At 48.4% G+C, this 17,539-nt stretch overlaps 2 protein-coding genes across 2 annotated transcripts; one reads left to right on the top strand and one right to left on the bottom strand.

Annotated features, from left to right (window-relative positions):
- Nucleotides 1-179: 179 nt before the first annotated feature.
- MRPL20 (mitochondrial ribosomal protein L20) lies at nt 180-3,475 on the bottom strand. Its single transcript, XM_062620045.1, has 4 exons — nt 3,322-3,475; nt 2,276-2,386; nt 1,901-1,978; nt 180-480 (listed from the first exon to the last, which is right to left on the bottom strand). The coding sequence occupies exons 1-4, from the start codon at nt 3,406-3,408 to the stop codon at nt 304-306; spliced, it is 453 nt and encodes a 150-aa protein (XP_062476029.1). The 5' UTR covers nt 3,409-3,475; the 3' UTR covers nt 180-303.
- Nucleotides 3,476-7,378: 3,903 nt separating this feature from the next.
- Nucleotides 7,379-13,525, top strand: TMEM88B (transmembrane protein 88B). The gene is made up of 2 exons (XM_062620044.1): nt 7,379-8,747; nt 11,813-13,525. Exons 1-2 carry the CDS (start codon nt 8,478-8,480, stop codon nt 12,080-12,082), a joined length of 540 nt encoding a protein of 179 aa, XP_062476028.1. The 5' UTR covers nt 7,379-8,477; the 3' UTR covers nt 12,083-13,525.
- The last annotated feature ends 4,014 nt before the right edge of the window (nt 13,526-17,539 follow it).

Raw genomic sequence — 17,539 nt, 5'->3', positions numbered from 1 at the left:
GGAGCCCCCGAGTCACCGCTTTCCCGCTAGGAATTAACCAAAATCGCCTTTATTAAGTTCGTTAATGGGACAGAGGCGTCATCAACAGCGGGATTGCTACAGCCCCGACTTCAAACCGCGGTTTCAGTCACACCACCGCAGGGGACGGTCACCCTGCACCCAGGCCCTCCCCTCCTCCTCCTCCTTCTGGAACCATCTGAGGACTCTGCCCCACAGCCACGCTCCCTCAGCAGCGGTCAGTAAGCGAGCTGACCCTGCAGCACAAGTTCCTGTTCATAACACGCGTCTGCAGGCTCTTTGCCATCAATACTGGCGGTGTACGATGCGGGAGAAGATCCCCTCTGGTTCTTTCCCATCTCCCAGCGCGGCAAGGAAGCCTTCTTGTCTCCTCCTCTGGGCTAAGGCAGCTAGGGACTTGAATGTCTTTGGCTCGTAAATAGCCAGATCTGCAATCACCTTCCTATTCAGCTCCACCTGGGACTAAACACAAGAGGATGTGTTGGTTAAGTACTGTAATTTTTAGGAACAACACTACAGTGCTTAATGATTGCCTCAAGTCCTAAACGACCTTTTTTCTATGCTGTACAGTGTGGGAACTTGGAGGACTGTCCCACAGCTCAACCATGGGTGTCTCATAACATTTGTTCACTGACTTTCTCCAAGTAGAAACCAAGAACTGAAGAACCTCTCATTATGTGGCAGGCCACGTGTTACAGGTTAACCCATGGCACTTGCTTCGGCTCTTAGACATAACCAAGTTTACTTGTCTATAAGCTGCTTAGAACATTAAAATGTGTCCTAGAGAAAAAACACAGACTGCAGGGTCAAACACCCTTAACACCACTAGATACTGCATAGTTAGTGCACATCCTTTAGGTAAGTATTACTGAAAACAGTTTGGATCTTTTAACAAAGAACCTTATAAAAACACATTGCTCTGAGACAAGAATCAAAGGGACAGAGGGGAGAAAAAAAAGGGAAAAAGAAGGAAAAATTGAGTTGGCTTTTTGGTAGTGCTTGATGCTTTGGTTACACTGTGACAAGAGTAACCAGGAGCACAAGCGTATGAATTTCGTATTTCAACATGTCAGAAAACCTAGGAAGTTATCTATTGATTTAAAATACAATGTTTTGAAATATGCTATAAATTTATGCGTAGCTCCCCTCTTAAGAGGACAAACACTACCTTTTTATTACAGCCATTTGCGGTTCCGGTACCACCAAATTCAAACCAATCCCCTGGCATGTTTAAGAACAAGGGACAGCAGCCCCAACTCATTGCCTGTGCTCCCCGAAACACAACGCCAGTGAAAGGAATAGAGTTTCTTAAGGTTGTTTTTGCTAACCCAAGCTTCGTATGTTTAAATTTCTTGGAGTAAAAGGCAAGGCCTTAATGCGTGCAGTAGCAGCAAGTGTAAAAGCATTTTACAACTGTGTTCTTAACATGCACAGTAAAAGTTTTGGGAACAGAACAAGGTGTAGAGCAACACTGTTAAGCAGGATACGAGGTGAACATTGTGCACAGGAGGAACAGGTTTAGGGCAGAACTTAGTTCCTGAAGTGAACAAACCTGCTCTCCTAAGCAGAATGCCATTCATCACTAGAAGGAGGAAGCAGGGCAGTGTTGGCAGAAGGTGTCTCACAGAAGGATCTTTTCCATCCCTCCACCATGCCCTGTGCCGCTGTTACTCCTCAAAGAGAGGCAAGTGGATGCTGCAGCTGCAGTCCTTGGCAGTTTCATCCTTAGACAGGAACCAGCAACCCTCTGATCTGCTTTGGTAGACTACATCTCTTTGAAAGATTTCAGAGTTTTAGGAAACTCATTTGCCTGGCACTGCAGAAGACCCCTCTCAGACAATGTGTTGTTTCAAAGTGGTTATTCTTCAAGCACCATCCTTACCTTAAGCAGATTGCTTATGAAAGACGGGTACTTCAAACCATGTTCCAGAGAAGCTGCTCCAATCCTAGTGATCCAGAGCTGAAAGGGTAAAAATGAACACTCTGGATGATAAAATACTTTAACAGGAAACATTTTGTCATGCTGCTCTGCTCACAGATAACATATTCAGGCCTAGAGTCTTCTCAGTGCAACATCTACATGAATGAACCTCAGGATGTGAGCTGTTTCACACCACAGAGGGATATGCTTACTTCAAACTCATATCTTTAACCTGTTATTAAAGCATTTTGAGACCACCCCCCCACCACCAAGTAAGGAAAACAGCTCTTTCAGCTGTGCTCTTCCCCATTATAGATCTAACATGTTGTTCCTTACCGCTCTCAGGAATCTCTTCTTCTCTCTCCTGGCCTTGGTGGACTTCACAAAGGCTCTCCGGACGCTCCGTACTGCCAGCTTGTAGCAGCGGTTCTTCCTGCCACGGAAGTGCTGGAAGAAACCCAACATGTTCTTCTCCAGTTATCTTTAAGGCTGTTAAACCCTTAATACTTAATAATACTTAAGGAGTGCTGGTTTGCATTCCTCAACACTTCCTAGCAAGGATCACTGAATACTTGACAACCAACAGCTAAGCCTTCAGTTTGGCATAAAATGGACATACTCTTTTGTGAAGCTGGGGAGTTGGAGCATTTTGGTCCAGCAGGAGGGAGCCAAAACCAGGCCTCATTTTAGGCTTTGGGGGGGAGGCAAGCACAGAATCATCTTCAGTGCTTTCCCAACCCCTACACTCATGCGTTTATTCTCATTCCCCCTTAGTTTTGACAGGATGAAGACAAGGATGGGACAGGAGCCTCTGAAACATCAAAACCATGCAGCTGCCCTGACAGAAAGTATAACGAAAGGAGTTTACTGGGGATCCACTGACATCCATCTAACATGAAGCACCAGTGCTGCACAGATAAATTAGTAACTACGACTGGTTCTGAGGGCACCAAGATGCTGTCATTTACTTCAACGTTTCCCATCTCACTCCTAGAGCAAGACGCACTACCGGGTGCGAACAGTCTGCCCTTGAAAAAGAAAGGCTCTTCCTGAGCCTAGGCTTGATAGCTTGAGCTTCAGCTGAAATCACACTGTGAAGCAGCCTCTTTCACCTTGCAAAATGCACTTGAAGAAAGGCCAAGGTTAAAATCACATTGGCACACGGGTGCTGTGTTGCGGCACAAGCACTGTGCATGTTTATGGCCTCCACGTTTAATCCCAGACTGGTTTGGGCTGGAAGGGACCTCAACGATCACCCAGCCCCAACCCCGGCCGCCTTGCACTGGAGCAGGGTGCTCCAAGCCCCGCAAGGGAAGGGGCTGCGGGCACCCACCGAGGGACCAGGCGGCTCGGGCGCTGCCCGTCGGCCGCCGCTCACTCACCCGCGCATACTTGAGCACCTCCTGCACCCTCCAGAAGCGGTCCGTGAGGCGGCAGCGGAGCCAGCGCGCCCCGCTCAGCACCACCATGGCCTCGGCCCGCTCGCGGCAGCGCCGGCCCCGGCGCCTTCCGGGGCGGGGAGAAGGCGGCGTGGCCGCGGCTTCTTCCGCCGGGTCGGGAGAGCGGGAGGGGAGGCTCCGTGGGGGACCAGTGCCTAAAGGGGCTGCAGGAAAGCTGGAGAGGGGCCTGGGACAAGGGATGTAGGGACAGGGCAAGGGGAGCGGCTTTAACCTGCCCGAGGGGAGACTGAGATGAGCTCTTAGGCAGAAGCTCTTCCCTGTGAGGGTGCTGAGGCGCTGGCACAGGGTGCCCAGAGAAGCTGTGGCTGCCCCATCCCTGGCAGTGTTCAAGGCCAGGTTGGACACAGGGGCTTGGAGCAAGCTGCTCCAGTGGAAGGGGTCCCTGCCCGTGGAACTGGGTGAGCTCCAAGGTCCCTTCAACCCAAACCAGTCTGGGGTTCTGTGAATAGAAGACATGATGTGAACCACAAGAAAATCATAATTCGTTCATTCAGCTTAAACCAGCAATGCTAAAGCAGCATGAAAAGCTTTCATGCTGTTTTCAGTGACAGAAGAATTCCATACTGGGTCTTACAGCATCCTTCTGTTTGCAGGACGTAGGAGATGTGAAATAGAATTCTATGGCCTGCAGCGCACCACGAGATGGTGCTGTCATTATATAGAGGGGACAGTGATTTCTCAGCAGCCAGTGTCCTGGCATCAGAGAACCGAAGAATTTGCCTGTTCATCTTTAATCGTCGCTAGTTCAGCATCTCAGAGCAATAGTGCTCCTGTTACCTATTGCTCCGTAACTTCTCCATCCTCAAGATGTCTTTCCCACTCTTGGGCAAGGGATTGTAAAGGATGTGGGAATTTCACACAGTTAGAGGCTTGGGGGATCTTTCTTGCTGGGGTTTGACACCAACCCCACTTGGTTGTTAGAGTCATTAGAATGTGTGGGCTTTTTCCAAAGGAAAAGGGAAGAATGGTTTTCCATGAAGGGTAAAATAATGCATCCAGGCTGCCTTCTAGAGATGCAAGTGCTACTGAAGGGTTAAGCATCATTTATTGCTTCTTTAGCAACTCAAACTATCAACACTTACAGATACCTGAATATCTGCCTGCAGGAGCATGTTTTTATGCTTCTCGCTGTTGTTAATTACATGCAAACAAGTCTTATTCTAAAATGAATGTTATTGTAAAAGGTTTTGCTAATAAACTGGAATTTCTTTTCATTTGGGCACACAGTTTGGTTTTATACTGATCCTTGCAGACAAACCCCAGATTTCTGACTGTTTTCAGGTGTAAAAGCTGTGTGGAAGAGGAAGGAACACAGGGTCAATGGTTTCTTGGTTCAACAGGTACCAAACTCTTTCATTTTCCTCTTCCTTAGCTGGAGCATTTACCTGTAAGCTGGAATGGTCACACCAATCAGCAGGAAGCCTGTGAGACTGGCAGAGCTTGTAATGGACATCACAAAGCAGAGCACACTGGATCTGCAAAGAAGCAGAATGGTAGAGAAATGCCCAAAACCAATGTAAAACATTCCTCAGATCCATGTGACTCCATCAGCCTGGTTATTCCAAGCTGGTTTCAGTAGCAGTTATAGATGGTTTATTGGGTTGTTTGTCTGTTTTAGTGGGAGTTTAGTGCTGAAGAATGATTTTGGCCAGGGGAAGCACAGATGTGGGGATGGAAGTGTCATCTGCACACTTTTCATCCCTCCTTTTCACCACTTCAGACTCCCAAAGGGAAGCTTCACTCCGCAGAGCTGGCTGGGAAGAGGCAGGCAAAACCCAGCCAGGAGGAAGGAGTTTGGGTTGTTCTTTGCCCTTCGGGGTCTGAGAATCAGGCTTAGAGAATCCTCAGGATTGGTTCCATCTGCATCAGGCTTGTGCAGGTTAAATGCCAGCGCTGAATTCAGTCCAGAAGTGTTCCTTCTGCTGGGCTCTGGTAGAAACTGATGCTGGGGAGGGACTCTTCATTAGGGACTGCAGTGACAGGACAAGGGGTAACGGGTTCAAACTGAAACAGGGGAAGTTTAGATTGGATCTAAGGAGGAAATTCTTTCCTGTGAGGGTGGTGAGGCACTGGAATGGGTTGCCCAGGGAGGTTGTGCATGCTCCATCCCTGGCAGTGTTCAAGGCCAGGTTGGATGAAGCCTTGGGTGCTATGATTTAGTGTGAGGTGTCTCTGCCCATGGGCAGGGGGTTGGAACTGGATGATCTTAAGGTCCTTTCCAACCTGAACTATTCTAAACACAGTGTTGTGTTAAGACATGCAGAATGGCAAGCTACACAGAGCAGTCAACCCTGCTCTCTGTGGAGCTGTAGAAGCTCTGTGCTGCCCTAAAACAGCACAGTGAAGTGATTTGGGGGTAGAATTTTTGGCTGCCCAGCACCAACATAGCGATCTTAATAGAGTTTAACTTTGATTCGACCTCCTATGGTTTTGCTTTGTGTCTGTGTTGTCCTTTCTCCACTGAGCAGACATAAATCAAGCTTGAAAAATATGACATATTTAAATCAATGGTTGTGAGATTGGCAGCCTAAATACTGAGACTCTTTAGAAGCCTCCCTGCCATTTGTCACATTTATTACATCCAGCACCATCTGCTTTCCTGCACGGATTCAGAGCTTTATTAACACTGTGTCTGGCTGGGCAGCAACTGAAAGCAGGACAGATTCAATTGTGATTTCCCTCTGGATGTCTGGATGGATCCATGAAGAGATTTTGCAGCTTGAGAGAAGGCTGCTACCCTGCATTCTCCCCTAGGAGCCGTTCAGCCTGAGAGTGCACTGAAGAAAATGGGTGGAACAAGATGAAAATGGACTTGCATCCTCTGATGAGGTTGTTCCTCTCTGCCTTTTTACATCTCTCTCTCTCATGCATGTATTCCCAAGCCATTTTCCCAGTTTGTTCCCCTTGTTCCCCCTGTCCCCTTCCTCCCAGGAACGTGCCTGTCCAAGCAGAGCCGCTCCTGGGGTTTGCAGTCTTGTTAAATCCCAAATGGAGCTGTCAGCTGAAGGGCTTTTGAAATCAATTGTAAACCTTGGGATGAGCTAGTACACAAAAACCCCGCTGCAGTGCTTGACAGCTGAAAATGAGAAAGTAGAGGAATGCTTTCAGATGTGGGGCACAGTTATTACAATGCAGAGCTGCGGTAAATGGATTCGTAATGAGTTTAAAGAACTTTTCAGATACATTTTTCAGGTGGAAGCACAAGGAAAACCATTGTTCCCTGTGATTAGAGCGTGTGCTGCACATTGTGGCACACAAGATGTTCTTTAGCTCTCCAGCTAGGTGGGGTAACCAAACACAAGAATAATCTTTCAGTGGAAGGAAACAGGCCTCCTCAGGGCAGTATTCCATAGGGAAATTCAGCTTATGCCATGGCTCCTTCAACCCCTTCTACTCAGTTCTGCTCTTCTGGTTTCACTTCTCTCTGCTGAGGCAGGCTCAGATGGTTCAGGACTCTCTTCACCCACGAGCAATGGACGTTGAGCCTGCATTTTGTGTTGCTCTCATCACCTCCTACTACTGAAATGGTTGGAGGCTGTTGTTAAGCCATGGTGTGTTTGGATACAGCTGGCCAGAGATCTGCTAGCCCTAAGTTATACACTAGAGCTCTTCTAATGGGCCAGCAGTAAATAAGGCAGATACACATACCAAAACCCCCAAAGCAGCAGGGAGATGGGCACCCAAAATGTACAACTTTAAACAACTTAATGAAGGAAAGCTAGCGCTCGTGTTACAAAATCATCTTACGTTTGAACCTTGTTTCTCTGATAAACTTTTTCCAGGGCAGAATTTTCTGAGCATCACACTGGGACTCTGGATTCCTTCCCTGACTTGTGTCATAGATGAGCTCAGCCTTCAGGTAAGACCTGTGCTGCCTCAGTTTCCTCTGGAGAGAAGGAATTTTTCTCCCTCCTGCAGTACTATGATCATGCATAGATGAATGCAGCTAAAAGGCTACATAAATGTGCAGGTATTACTGAAATTCTTCACTAACATTGCTCGTGAGGCAGATGAAATAATTGGTAATTGCTGTGCCTTCACTAAAAGAATACTCATTTGTTCTGCAGACAGTAACAATGATGAGTGCAGAGAGCAGATTTCGGAGGTATATTGTGATTAGTATCCATTGCTCTGAGGTTTCTACTCCGGAGAGAAACTAGAAAATTAATCAGAGGCTGAATGATTACAACTGAAAAGGGACCATCTTGACCTGGGAATGTATGGTTTGAGAGTGGCTCTTGGCACTGTGTGCTAAATCACTCCAGCAGTGAGACAGATGTAAAGGATTGGCTAGCACAGAAAGCAGCTTCAGGATCTCCTCTGTAAACAAGCACTGTTGCAAAGCTCAGAGCCAGCTCAGAGAGGAAGAGACTGCTCGTGTCTGAGTGCTGGGACTGCAGGCAGCTGAGAGCACCGAAACCACACGCGCTCCAGTCTTTGCTTCCAGGTCTGCAAGGTGTGGACGAGGACTCCAGCAAGGCAAAGTGTGGAGGAACAGCTGCTTATCTTCACTGGTCACTTCATCTGGATGAAAGCTGAGCAGGAATATTTACTTGGGTACAGGGCAAAGAGCATGGAAAGATGATTTGAAGTCCAAGAACGGTCTGAAAGTGCCTAAGCCTGATATTCTTAGCAAACAGCTGTGCTCAAAGGGGGAGGAGGATACTAAGGCTGGGCACTCTCTGGGAGTGAGCAGCCTATCAGAGCTAAGACAGCAACTGTCTGGGATCTCTTAGGATCATAATCCTAGGAAGAAGAGCAAATTCAGTAGTACTATGGATTCAACAGCAAAATAATAGCAATCGCCAAACCTCCAGCAGCCACATCTGCTCTGAAACTGAGGCTGGGACACTGCTGGAGAACATCCAGAAAGGAAACAACCTTGCTGGGTGCTGGGAAAGCAGGTGCCCAAAAGAGGCCTTTCCCTCCCTGCTCCATTATGATCTCTGGTTAAGTATTCTTGTCCCTGTGTGGAAGAGGTAGGAAAAGCCTCTGCAAATTCCTTCCCAGGTCTGTGGCCAGAAGCAAAGAAACCCTTTTGGATAAGAGTGTGGGTTCATCAGTGATCCTCTTGAAGAATGTCTGGCCAGGACACTGAGGACTTTGGAGCAGGAAACCTCTCGGAGAAGTCTCGGATGCTTCCAAGCCTCCCACCATATGACATGGATGACCAGCTCCTTCCCAGGGAGAGACGGAGCACCTGGTGCTGCTTGGCCTGGACCCTGCTGATTGCCACCATGAACCTCTTGGTCTTTCTCATGAATCTGCTCCTGATGTTTGTGATTTTCACCATCGTGCTGCTCCCTACCATTGTGGTGGTTTACTTTGGCTTCCAATGCCACTCTCAAGTAAGTAAGCCTTGCTCCATTTGGCTGCAAACAGCCACTTCCAAGGCAGGGCCATCCATAAGGGTTTTATGGGTGGGCTCACAAGAACAGGTTTATGGTTGTTCACGCTGACCTGCAGGTTCTTGGTGGTGCAAAGGAGTGGTCTCTCCTGCTTGATGCCTGTGACACAGCTACAGGCAATGTACATTTGTCTAGGGAAGAACAGGCTTTATGGTTTCTGGACTAATTAAATGCTGGTTGGCACCCATACATTCAGTGTCAATGGGATAGCACAGAAAGGCTCTCACAGGAGAGGGAACAGAATAGGGATAGAAGCTGCCTGTGACTGCTCAGCTCCTTGGGGAGCGTGGGACCCCTTGGTCCTGATCCCCTGCACACTGCACTGGGTATGCTTGTTTAAGTGTTAAGTGGTCAGAGATAAAGCTACACCGTTGCACAACCAGCTCACCTGAGGTGCCAACCTTGTGGGCACCCCTGAAGGCTGGCAGGAAGGATTTTTACCCCTCCCTTCTTCCAGTATGGTGGGAAATAGAAGCTTGAGTAGGCAATGAAGTTGTATTCCTGTGGGATGCTCCCTGGTGTGACAGAGCTGCTGTTGTCATTTAATGTCACAATATTTCTCTCTTTTCTCTGACCTCTGTTACTGAGAGCTGCCAACCTGAGCTCCTCCATAATTCACACAAGCCCTACATGGGCTCTCATAGGGTTTGTTGCTTTCCTTTAAGTAAGCTCTCTCGAGTGTCATATTTGATCTGCTAATGGCTCATTATAGAATGAGGAAAGTCTAACAGAACATATAATCCCCTGCTTATGCCAATCTACCATTCATATGTGTTCCCAAACGTGCTGTGCATTTTCTCACCCCAGCAAATGAGCCTACTTGGTCAGGAATGCTTATTCCAGGTTTTCTGCTGTCCTCTGGATTTCATGTTTCATTGCTTACCATTTTATCCTTGCTATATTTCTATAAATGTATTTGGAATTACTTGACCAAGTGTGGATGTGAAAAAGCAGTCCTGATTTGCTCACAGGCGGGAGCTGTCAGACCAGCTCCATCTGACTCCTCCTGCTGCTTATCCTAACTTAGAAGAGCTCTTTTGTTTCCTGCTTTGGGGAAAAGTCCCACACACTGCAGCACCTTCTCCCAGTGGGAAGAATGGACCTAAAATACAGATGCTTTTGGTCTCCCCATTCCACAGGGTCCGAGCTAAATGGAAGGGGACATACTGAAAGAAGAAGCTTTCCCCTTCCTCTTAATGCAATATGTGCATCCTATCTAACACCCAAGCTCCCTGTCTCAAAGGGCCTGACAAAGGGCCTGTGCTATTGCTGTTTTCTCAGTACTGATACATTTGTTGGTCTGAGAAGTTTGCCTTTGATTTGGATTGCCCTGAAATGATGGCAGTTCATAGCTGCTGCTATTGCAAAGCTTTTCCTGATCCTGCAAACTAATGAACAGGGAGACATCTGTCATGGTAAGTGTTTGTAGAAGAGGACAGTGCTGCTGCTACTTGGAGGGAAGCATAATTCAGAGAGAAATCATGTGCTCCTGAGCCAGGCAGTTCCCACTGTGGCTCTGACACCTTCTGGAAACATTATACTATAGGGTGCAAATGAGCCTGATGCTCACAGGGTAAAGAGGGAGGCTCTGGAGGAGCTACAGAGAGCAAAAGTGTACCAGAGGGGTCCTGATCTACCTGACTAGTCACACAGACCTCCTTCAGTATGGGCTGCAACACACCTTTACAGTCCACAGACGTTAGAAGTTTCCCATACAAAAGGGCAAGTCTGTAGACTGACTTTTGGTTTGGTGATGAGGAAGAAATGACAAGGAATAACCTAATACATTCTCTTTGGGTGTGTCATTGCCTTGGTAAATGCCTCCTCTGCCTCCGTATAGTGTGGATGCAGATCCTGATAGATATGAGGGGTTTTAGGGAAGGTTTAATAGGAGATTGCCTATAAAGCCCTTAAATCAATTTTTCCCATGATCTGAAACTGCTCCTTGAAGGTCATAAATTTGGGCTTCAAATTGGAGGTAAAATGGGGACAAGTATGGGGCCTGCCTGCAGCATCACCCCTTCCAGCCTCCCTCTGCATGAGCCTCGCCTTGGGAAACCTCAGCTTCTCCTTCAACATAAAGTGCTCTCCAGGCAAAGGTTTTGAGAGGATGCAAAAGGGTTTTGAGTGCAGCCAAGAGGTGAAAGCAGCCGTGTTGCTGTAAGGAGCCTTAACACAGCCTTTGCTTCAATAGGCACATGGCTTTGCAGGAGCAGTCCTTTATCTTTGGGCTCCTGCTTTTCAATGCCATTCGTGGTAACCAGAGGCTGCTTTCTGCCCTGCACATCCATTAGATGGATGCTTTTAGTGTGACGGGTTGTGTTTGCTGTACTGCTGAAAGAATCTGGAGGAGGAAAGCTTGGGGCCATGGAGGCTGCCTGTGGCGTTTGTTAATGCAGAACCATGGAGTGGCTTCACTCAGATCTGCTGCCAGGATGAAAGGGGGCTTTAAATACCACAGGGAGGACCATTTAGTGTGCTGGGTGCTTTGCAGCACCATGGGGTGAATGGGTTTTCCTGCACTTGCAGTGCAAGGAGATGCTTGGAGGCAGGAATGAGTACAGTGTGTGCACAGGAGACACTACACGGAGGGGTCTGTGCCAGGGCAGGTAGCTATGGAGTGACCAACCTGTGCACAGTGTTCCATCTTGCTCTATCTTCTTTATTTGGTTATCATTTGCAGTGTGTTGTGCCACCCACATCGGTGTAGCAGCAGGAGGCTTCTTTATTTGGGTTCTGCCTATCAAACACTAAGCCGTGCTGTTCTGGTGACTTAATAAAGATGAGTGTTTCCTGCTTTAGGATCAGTGTGCAATGCTCTTGTCTCGCAGTGATGCTCATAATTGAAAGCTTGATTAAAATGTGTTGTCAGTCACATAGTGCAGCCTAAAAGCTCAGCTCAGAGAGAGAGAAGAGATGTGTGAAGGCTCAAGAAGCTCAGTGGTGCTTTGGTCACTGCTCCTATCCACCAGCAGGTCTGTGATAAGCTCTGTCTCTTCCCACAGGTGCTGCATTCAGCTGCCCACTACTGCAAAAGCTTCTTGGATGACAACAGCTCTTCTGCCCTCATCATCCTTGGCTTTGTCATCATGTCCCCTCTCATTGTGGTGGCCATGGCTATCTACTGCAGCCTGGCAAGGCGCCTCCGTCTCTTCCTGTGCTTCCAGCCATACAGCCGGGCTGTGTACAAGGGGGTGAAGTGGTGCTGGTACGAGGAGGGAGGCCTGTGCAGCTGTGCCAGGGGCTGGAACACTCAAGTCAAGGCCTGGGTATGAGTTTGCAGCACCAGTTTCTGCCATAGCCAGCACACTCTTCTCCCTGCCCTGGCCGTCCCCACCATCACCTCCCACAACCACCACCCTGAGGTCTCTGCAAATGAGGGCTGTGTAGATGTGAGAGGAAGGGAGATCTTCCCATGAGGCATCTCCTACAGCTTTGGAAGTGGGTACTTACAGACAATGGGTACTTACAAGCTGCCCAGCATGAGGGAAACATGGAAAACACAAGTCCTTGATGGTAAAAACAATGTTGAGCCCTGAAAAGAACAGGGCCTGCTCCCAGTGCACGTTGCCTTCAGAGCACGCCACTGGTTCCAGTCCTGACAGCATGTTCTGCCTCACATGGGGTGTAGGGTACACGTGCATAGTTTTCAACAGTGGTGGCAGCAGCTGCGAGCCTTGGAGAGGTCTCTTTGGGAAAGGCAGCCTTTGGGGAAGCAGCCAGCCAAGAGGAAGCAGCTGTGGTTTTCCCAAGTAGTGGGCTGCTGATGTTTCTAACCTCTGGCAAAGGTGTCTGTAGGTCATTGCCTCTGTGATTGTTGGGACCCACCACTTCCCTCCACATCAGATACTCTTCCCATGCTTAGCAATCCCTCTTTCCCACAGTCTAGAGCCGTGTTTGTGCTCCTTCCCCTGTTCCTGAGTCAGGTCACTGGGTTTGCTGTGGAAACAAATGGTGATCTTTGGGTCTCTTCCCTGCCAGCTGCTGAAGCTTGTCTGGTGATGGCTGATGGCTGTTCACCAGCAAACAGCTCCGTGTCCTTTAGGCTGTGGTCAGGTTGTTTTGTCTGGGGCTAAATCTGGCTGAAGGTTTAAGTCAGTTGTAGGATTCCTGGCAGGAGGAGCTGAAGACTCATGGTGGCTGCTGAGCACATGTTCTCCCACAGCTGGACTAAGAGCTTCTGCCTGTGAAGGAGAGTGTATAATGTTGTTTTCTGAAGGTCACAGGTACCCAGGTTCAGGGTTAATGCTGTGGTTGAAGAGTGGAGAACTGGAAAGGGTTCTGAATGCTATGAATGAACTGGTGCCCCAATAAAGCTGGCTATCTGGAGGACCTGCTGAGTCGGGGAGCCCAGCCTCTGTTCCCTCCTGTGATTCTGCACAGCTCCCCCAGGGCCTGAGCTGCTGCTTGGCTGAGTCAGCTGGATCTCCCTCTTGCTTTCAGTGATCTCTTGAAGAGATACCACAGATCCTGTGCCATTTGACATCCCATAAATCGCAGCTGAGTGGAAAGCACAGTGAGAAGGTATGGCAAGTAGGGAAAAGGTGTGGCAGCTTGGTGCATGATTCTCCCCTTTCAAATCACTGCGGGTCTCTGTAATGGGGTCTTTGTGCTACTGTTCACTGCAAGCTGTCTATTCCCACTGGCTGTTATTCCCTGTCTCCCAAATGCAACCTCTTTAAGTGTTATGTATAAATAAAGATCATGCAAAGTCTCCACTGAGGGAGTTTCTGTTCTGTCTCAAAGCACTGGCTGCATCAGTGATGTCTGGTGTACCACAGTACCTGTCACTGCAAGGCAAAATGGAACTTGTTTTCTTTCTGAGGATTGCTTTCCCTATGTACCAAAGAGGAATGGACATGATTGCTCCATCCCAGAACGTGGATGGATGAAAGAATGTTGAGTTTGCATTTGAATGCTTCTTCCTTCCTGTAGGATTTGCCAGGGTGAAAGTGCTGACTAAATTGTTGATGCCATTCAGGAGAGCAGGAATGCCCATTATATCACTGTAATGAGCTGCCTGGCTGGAAAAGGGAAATGAAAGTGCAGCAAGTAATTGGTTTGAGCTGCTTTCCTTTTAAGCTAGACACTTCTGTCCTTCCATAAAGGAGGTCTCTTCTGAAGCTTTAATGATCACTGTTATATCTTTAGATGCTTTGAAGCAGTAAGAAGAAAAAGCTTCTTTTCTATAGATTCTCTGAAGCTGGCAGATGAAGTGGATGGTGAAGGCAGTGTTCTGCATTCCCACTTCATTTGGGGACATAGATCACAGAGGATTAGCTGATTGTCTCCTAGCAAAACCAGCGTAAACCACAATGAGGGTGACACATGCCTCTTTATGGCTTCCTGAAGCATCTTTGCAGGCTATTGCACACAGTGTTTACAAATACCACCCTCTAAAAGGGTAAATGCTCTGTCTCTGGTTTGTCCTGCATGAAAACTAAAGCTCCAGGCCCAAATAAAGGCTCTTTCACCTGGGACCAACCTCTGGGTGACAGGAGTAGGTTTGCTCTAAGTGATGCTCTTCCATGAGGTGCTTTAACAGCTGGTCGCACTGCATTTGAGTCTCTACAGTGCCAAAATCCTGGGGGATAGCTGTATTCCCCTTTGATGTGCTTGGAATATGGTGGGAAAGACACACACAGGAGGGGATAACTTTGGGGAAGGCATCAGCAAGCTGGTCTGGTCCACAGGGCTACTAAAGCGGTCCTTCAACTCGTTCCTTTAACAAAGAGCCAGCACATTTCAAAGCACAGGATCCTTTCCTGCCGTGCCTCAACCCATGAGCAGTGAAAACAGCCATCAAAGGGAAGGAGATGGCAACTGATCATCTGCCAGCCGTGTTCAATGCCATTCTTCCCTTCTGCTGTGGCCTTCTGTTCCCTCCCTGCACCTCTGCTGTCGGCGTCTCTCGGCTTGAAGAGTTAAAAGGAGAAAAAGGGCTGGAAGTTCCGGAGGGGACTGTGGAAAACCAGGAGGAAGTTCTGTTTCCTGAAAAGGAGATATTATGCTGCAGGATAAAAGGCTTTGCCCGCAGGTGATGCTTGCTGCCTGGTACAGATACTAGATAGGAGCTGCTCTTCCTTCTGCTCATCCGTCATTTAGTCCAACTGCTTTTACAAGGACAGCGTTCCTAAACTTATGGTGCAAGTATTGGTGTGAACCATTCCTGCTGCTGCCTCGGCACAAGGAATTCAGAGTTATGGCAACAGCCTTCCTAATAAACAAGAATTGATTGAATTGGTGTTTTACCCTACAGAGAGTTTTAATAACAAAGGGGAAATGAAGCCACCTGCAAGCACCCTGGTGCGCAGCAGAACAGAGCTCCCGTTGGATGGCTCAGGCTGTACCCCAAGGCTGTCCTGTGCACAAACACATCACAAGCAGTGCTGTGGCTCTGACGTGGAACTGGCTTGATCCTAAATTTCCTGTAGAGGGTACAGAGACATCCTTAATATCCTCATGCTTGGATCAGATCCCGAGGGCAGCTGCTCCAGGCTGCTTTCTGCAGGGCTGATGTGCCAGGCAGGGACTGCACCCACAGATGGTGGGGGGAAAGGGTGCTACCAAGCGATGCCTGCCTCTGCTGAGCCCTCACACACAGGGCTTTGTCCTGTGAGCTCCCAGCTGAGAGCAGAGCTCACCCATAGGAGGACGGAAAGAAATGCATCTTCATTTTAAAGTCCCACTCTGTATGGGTTTATGGATTTCATTTCCCTGCAGCATCTTGTCCAGGATTCAAAGCCATCGCATTAACCTGGTACTGATGTACCTCCGAAGCCACTAACACATATTTGCACCCAACAGGGTACAGTGTTTGTCTGTGCTTCCCTGCTCCTCTGTCGTCACTAAATGGCCCGGATCCGAAGCTGATGGGATCACCAGGAAGATGCCATGTCTCTGTGGGTGTTTCCTCATGACTTATCCTTCTCACCAGGGCTGGAAGCAGCTGGTTGGGCAAAGGGGAAAACAGGAGAGACACAGTTTCAGGGGCACTCTTGTGTCAGGGCTGGGAACATGCATTGGGCATGGTGCTAATGCAGAGCTGGAATCCTAAATACACACACACAGATGGACACAAGGGGGAATCATGCAGCTGAGAAAAACATAGGAGGCTTCCTATAGGCTTTCCGTGTCTCTTGTTGATAATATGCCTAAGGAGTGTTGATGCTGCTCATGTGCCTCCCTTTCACCCCTCCAGGTGGGTTCCCCACCCCAGAAAGGTATTCTTGGTGACAAGTATTTAGGATTTTAGTTGTTATCCCTTTCCTCTGTTATCGACTGCTCACATTGCTCCTAAGTGGCAGCCAGAGCACCTCAGGACCAGCTTTCCTACACCTAGGAAGGGTTTCAGGAGTCCAGGCTCAGCGCTCCAGGGCTCAGGATCCGATCCGTGTGTGGCATGGAGTTTCTCCTGGGGCTGAGAGGCAGACTGGTGAGGTCCCTTCCAGTCTAACTCACATGATTTTCATGTTCCCTTTCTTTCCCCCTCTTTCTTTCTTTCGGATCATGCCTTTGGGCTGATGAGGTGCCAGGGTTTTGCATCAGCCGTTGCTGCAGGGCACACAGCCCTCCTGCTGCCCTCCCAGTGGTTAAGTCATTCACTCTCCTTAGCACAAAACCTCCTCTTCGTTACAAGCATCAGCTTGAGAGTTCTTCATCACCTCTGATGCCCGGTAGGACATGAAGAGCTCTCCAAGGCTGTGAAGGGCATGCTGAGACCAGTGTCTGTGTGAAAGGAACCAGGATCTGCAGCAGCATTTCACTGTGAATTCCTTGGGTAGAAAATCACCCCCAAAGACCTGAATGTGCCAAGCAAGCGGCTCACCTGGAGCCATGGCAGGATAGGTTCTTACATGAACAATGGGAAACAGCTTCTCTGAGCCAGGCTTATGGAAGGTGCAAGAGAAATTCACTACAGCAAGGGAGGGAACGTGTCCAGTGTGTAAGAGTTTCCTTCTCATAAGGAAGTGCTCTCACAGCCTGTCCAACTTGACACCATGAGCTCATGGCCTCACCCTTCCGCTTCCATGGGCAGCCTTGGCCATGGGCTTCAGCATCACTGTGCATATGTGTTTATGGAAACTATATACAGATGATATATGGATTTAATATGCTTCCACAAGTGGCAAGAGGAAGAGCTTCTCCCAACACACAGGCCTATTAAGGAATTTCTCTGATTTGTACTGTGTGAGAGCTCGTGATGCATAAGCCAAGGCATTCCTGAAATAAAGAACAAGCTCTTCTCTCCCCCAGGCATAGATCTGGCCTAGCACTGCTGAAATCAGTGCAGACACTCTAGATGTGCAGTGGGGTAAATGACAGGGAAATTCTAAGCCAGAGGAAACCAGGAACTGAAGATCCAGTTCCCCGCTCCCTGTCTTTGCCAGTTGAAACTGGAATGTGGAAGCCATTTGCCAGTGCTTTCAGCTGGGTATTGGACCTCTGATACCTTCAGTTATTGGAGCACTCAGCTGGGGGCAGAGCAAATAAGAACCATCTGTCAAGCTGAGCTGAAAGCAGGAAGATCTTTTAGAGCCAAGGACAACATTGCATTTATTGGAAGGATGCTAAATTCCTTCTTTGAGGGAGACTGGTGGGAAGGAAGCTGGAACCTTCCATGGCCATAAGGGGAAGTCGAATGCAGACTGTTAGCTCCAAGGGTAAGGCTATTTCTGCCTGGGCTATTGTCTGAGACCGAAAACTGAGCATCCTCCTGCTCCCAAGGGAGC

Source organism: Pezoporus occidentalis, unplaced genomic scaffold, assembly GCF_034315485.1.
Source record: "Pezoporus occidentalis ecotype Australia unplaced genomic scaffold, CSIRO_AGI_Poc_V1 ctg219, whole genome shotgun sequence".
Taxonomy (NCBI): Eukaryota; Metazoa; Chordata; class Aves; order Psittaciformes; family Psittacidae; genus Pezoporus; species Pezoporus occidentalis.
Note: the sequence above shows the minus strand (reverse complement) of the source record. Positions and strands in the feature narration are given on the sequence as shown.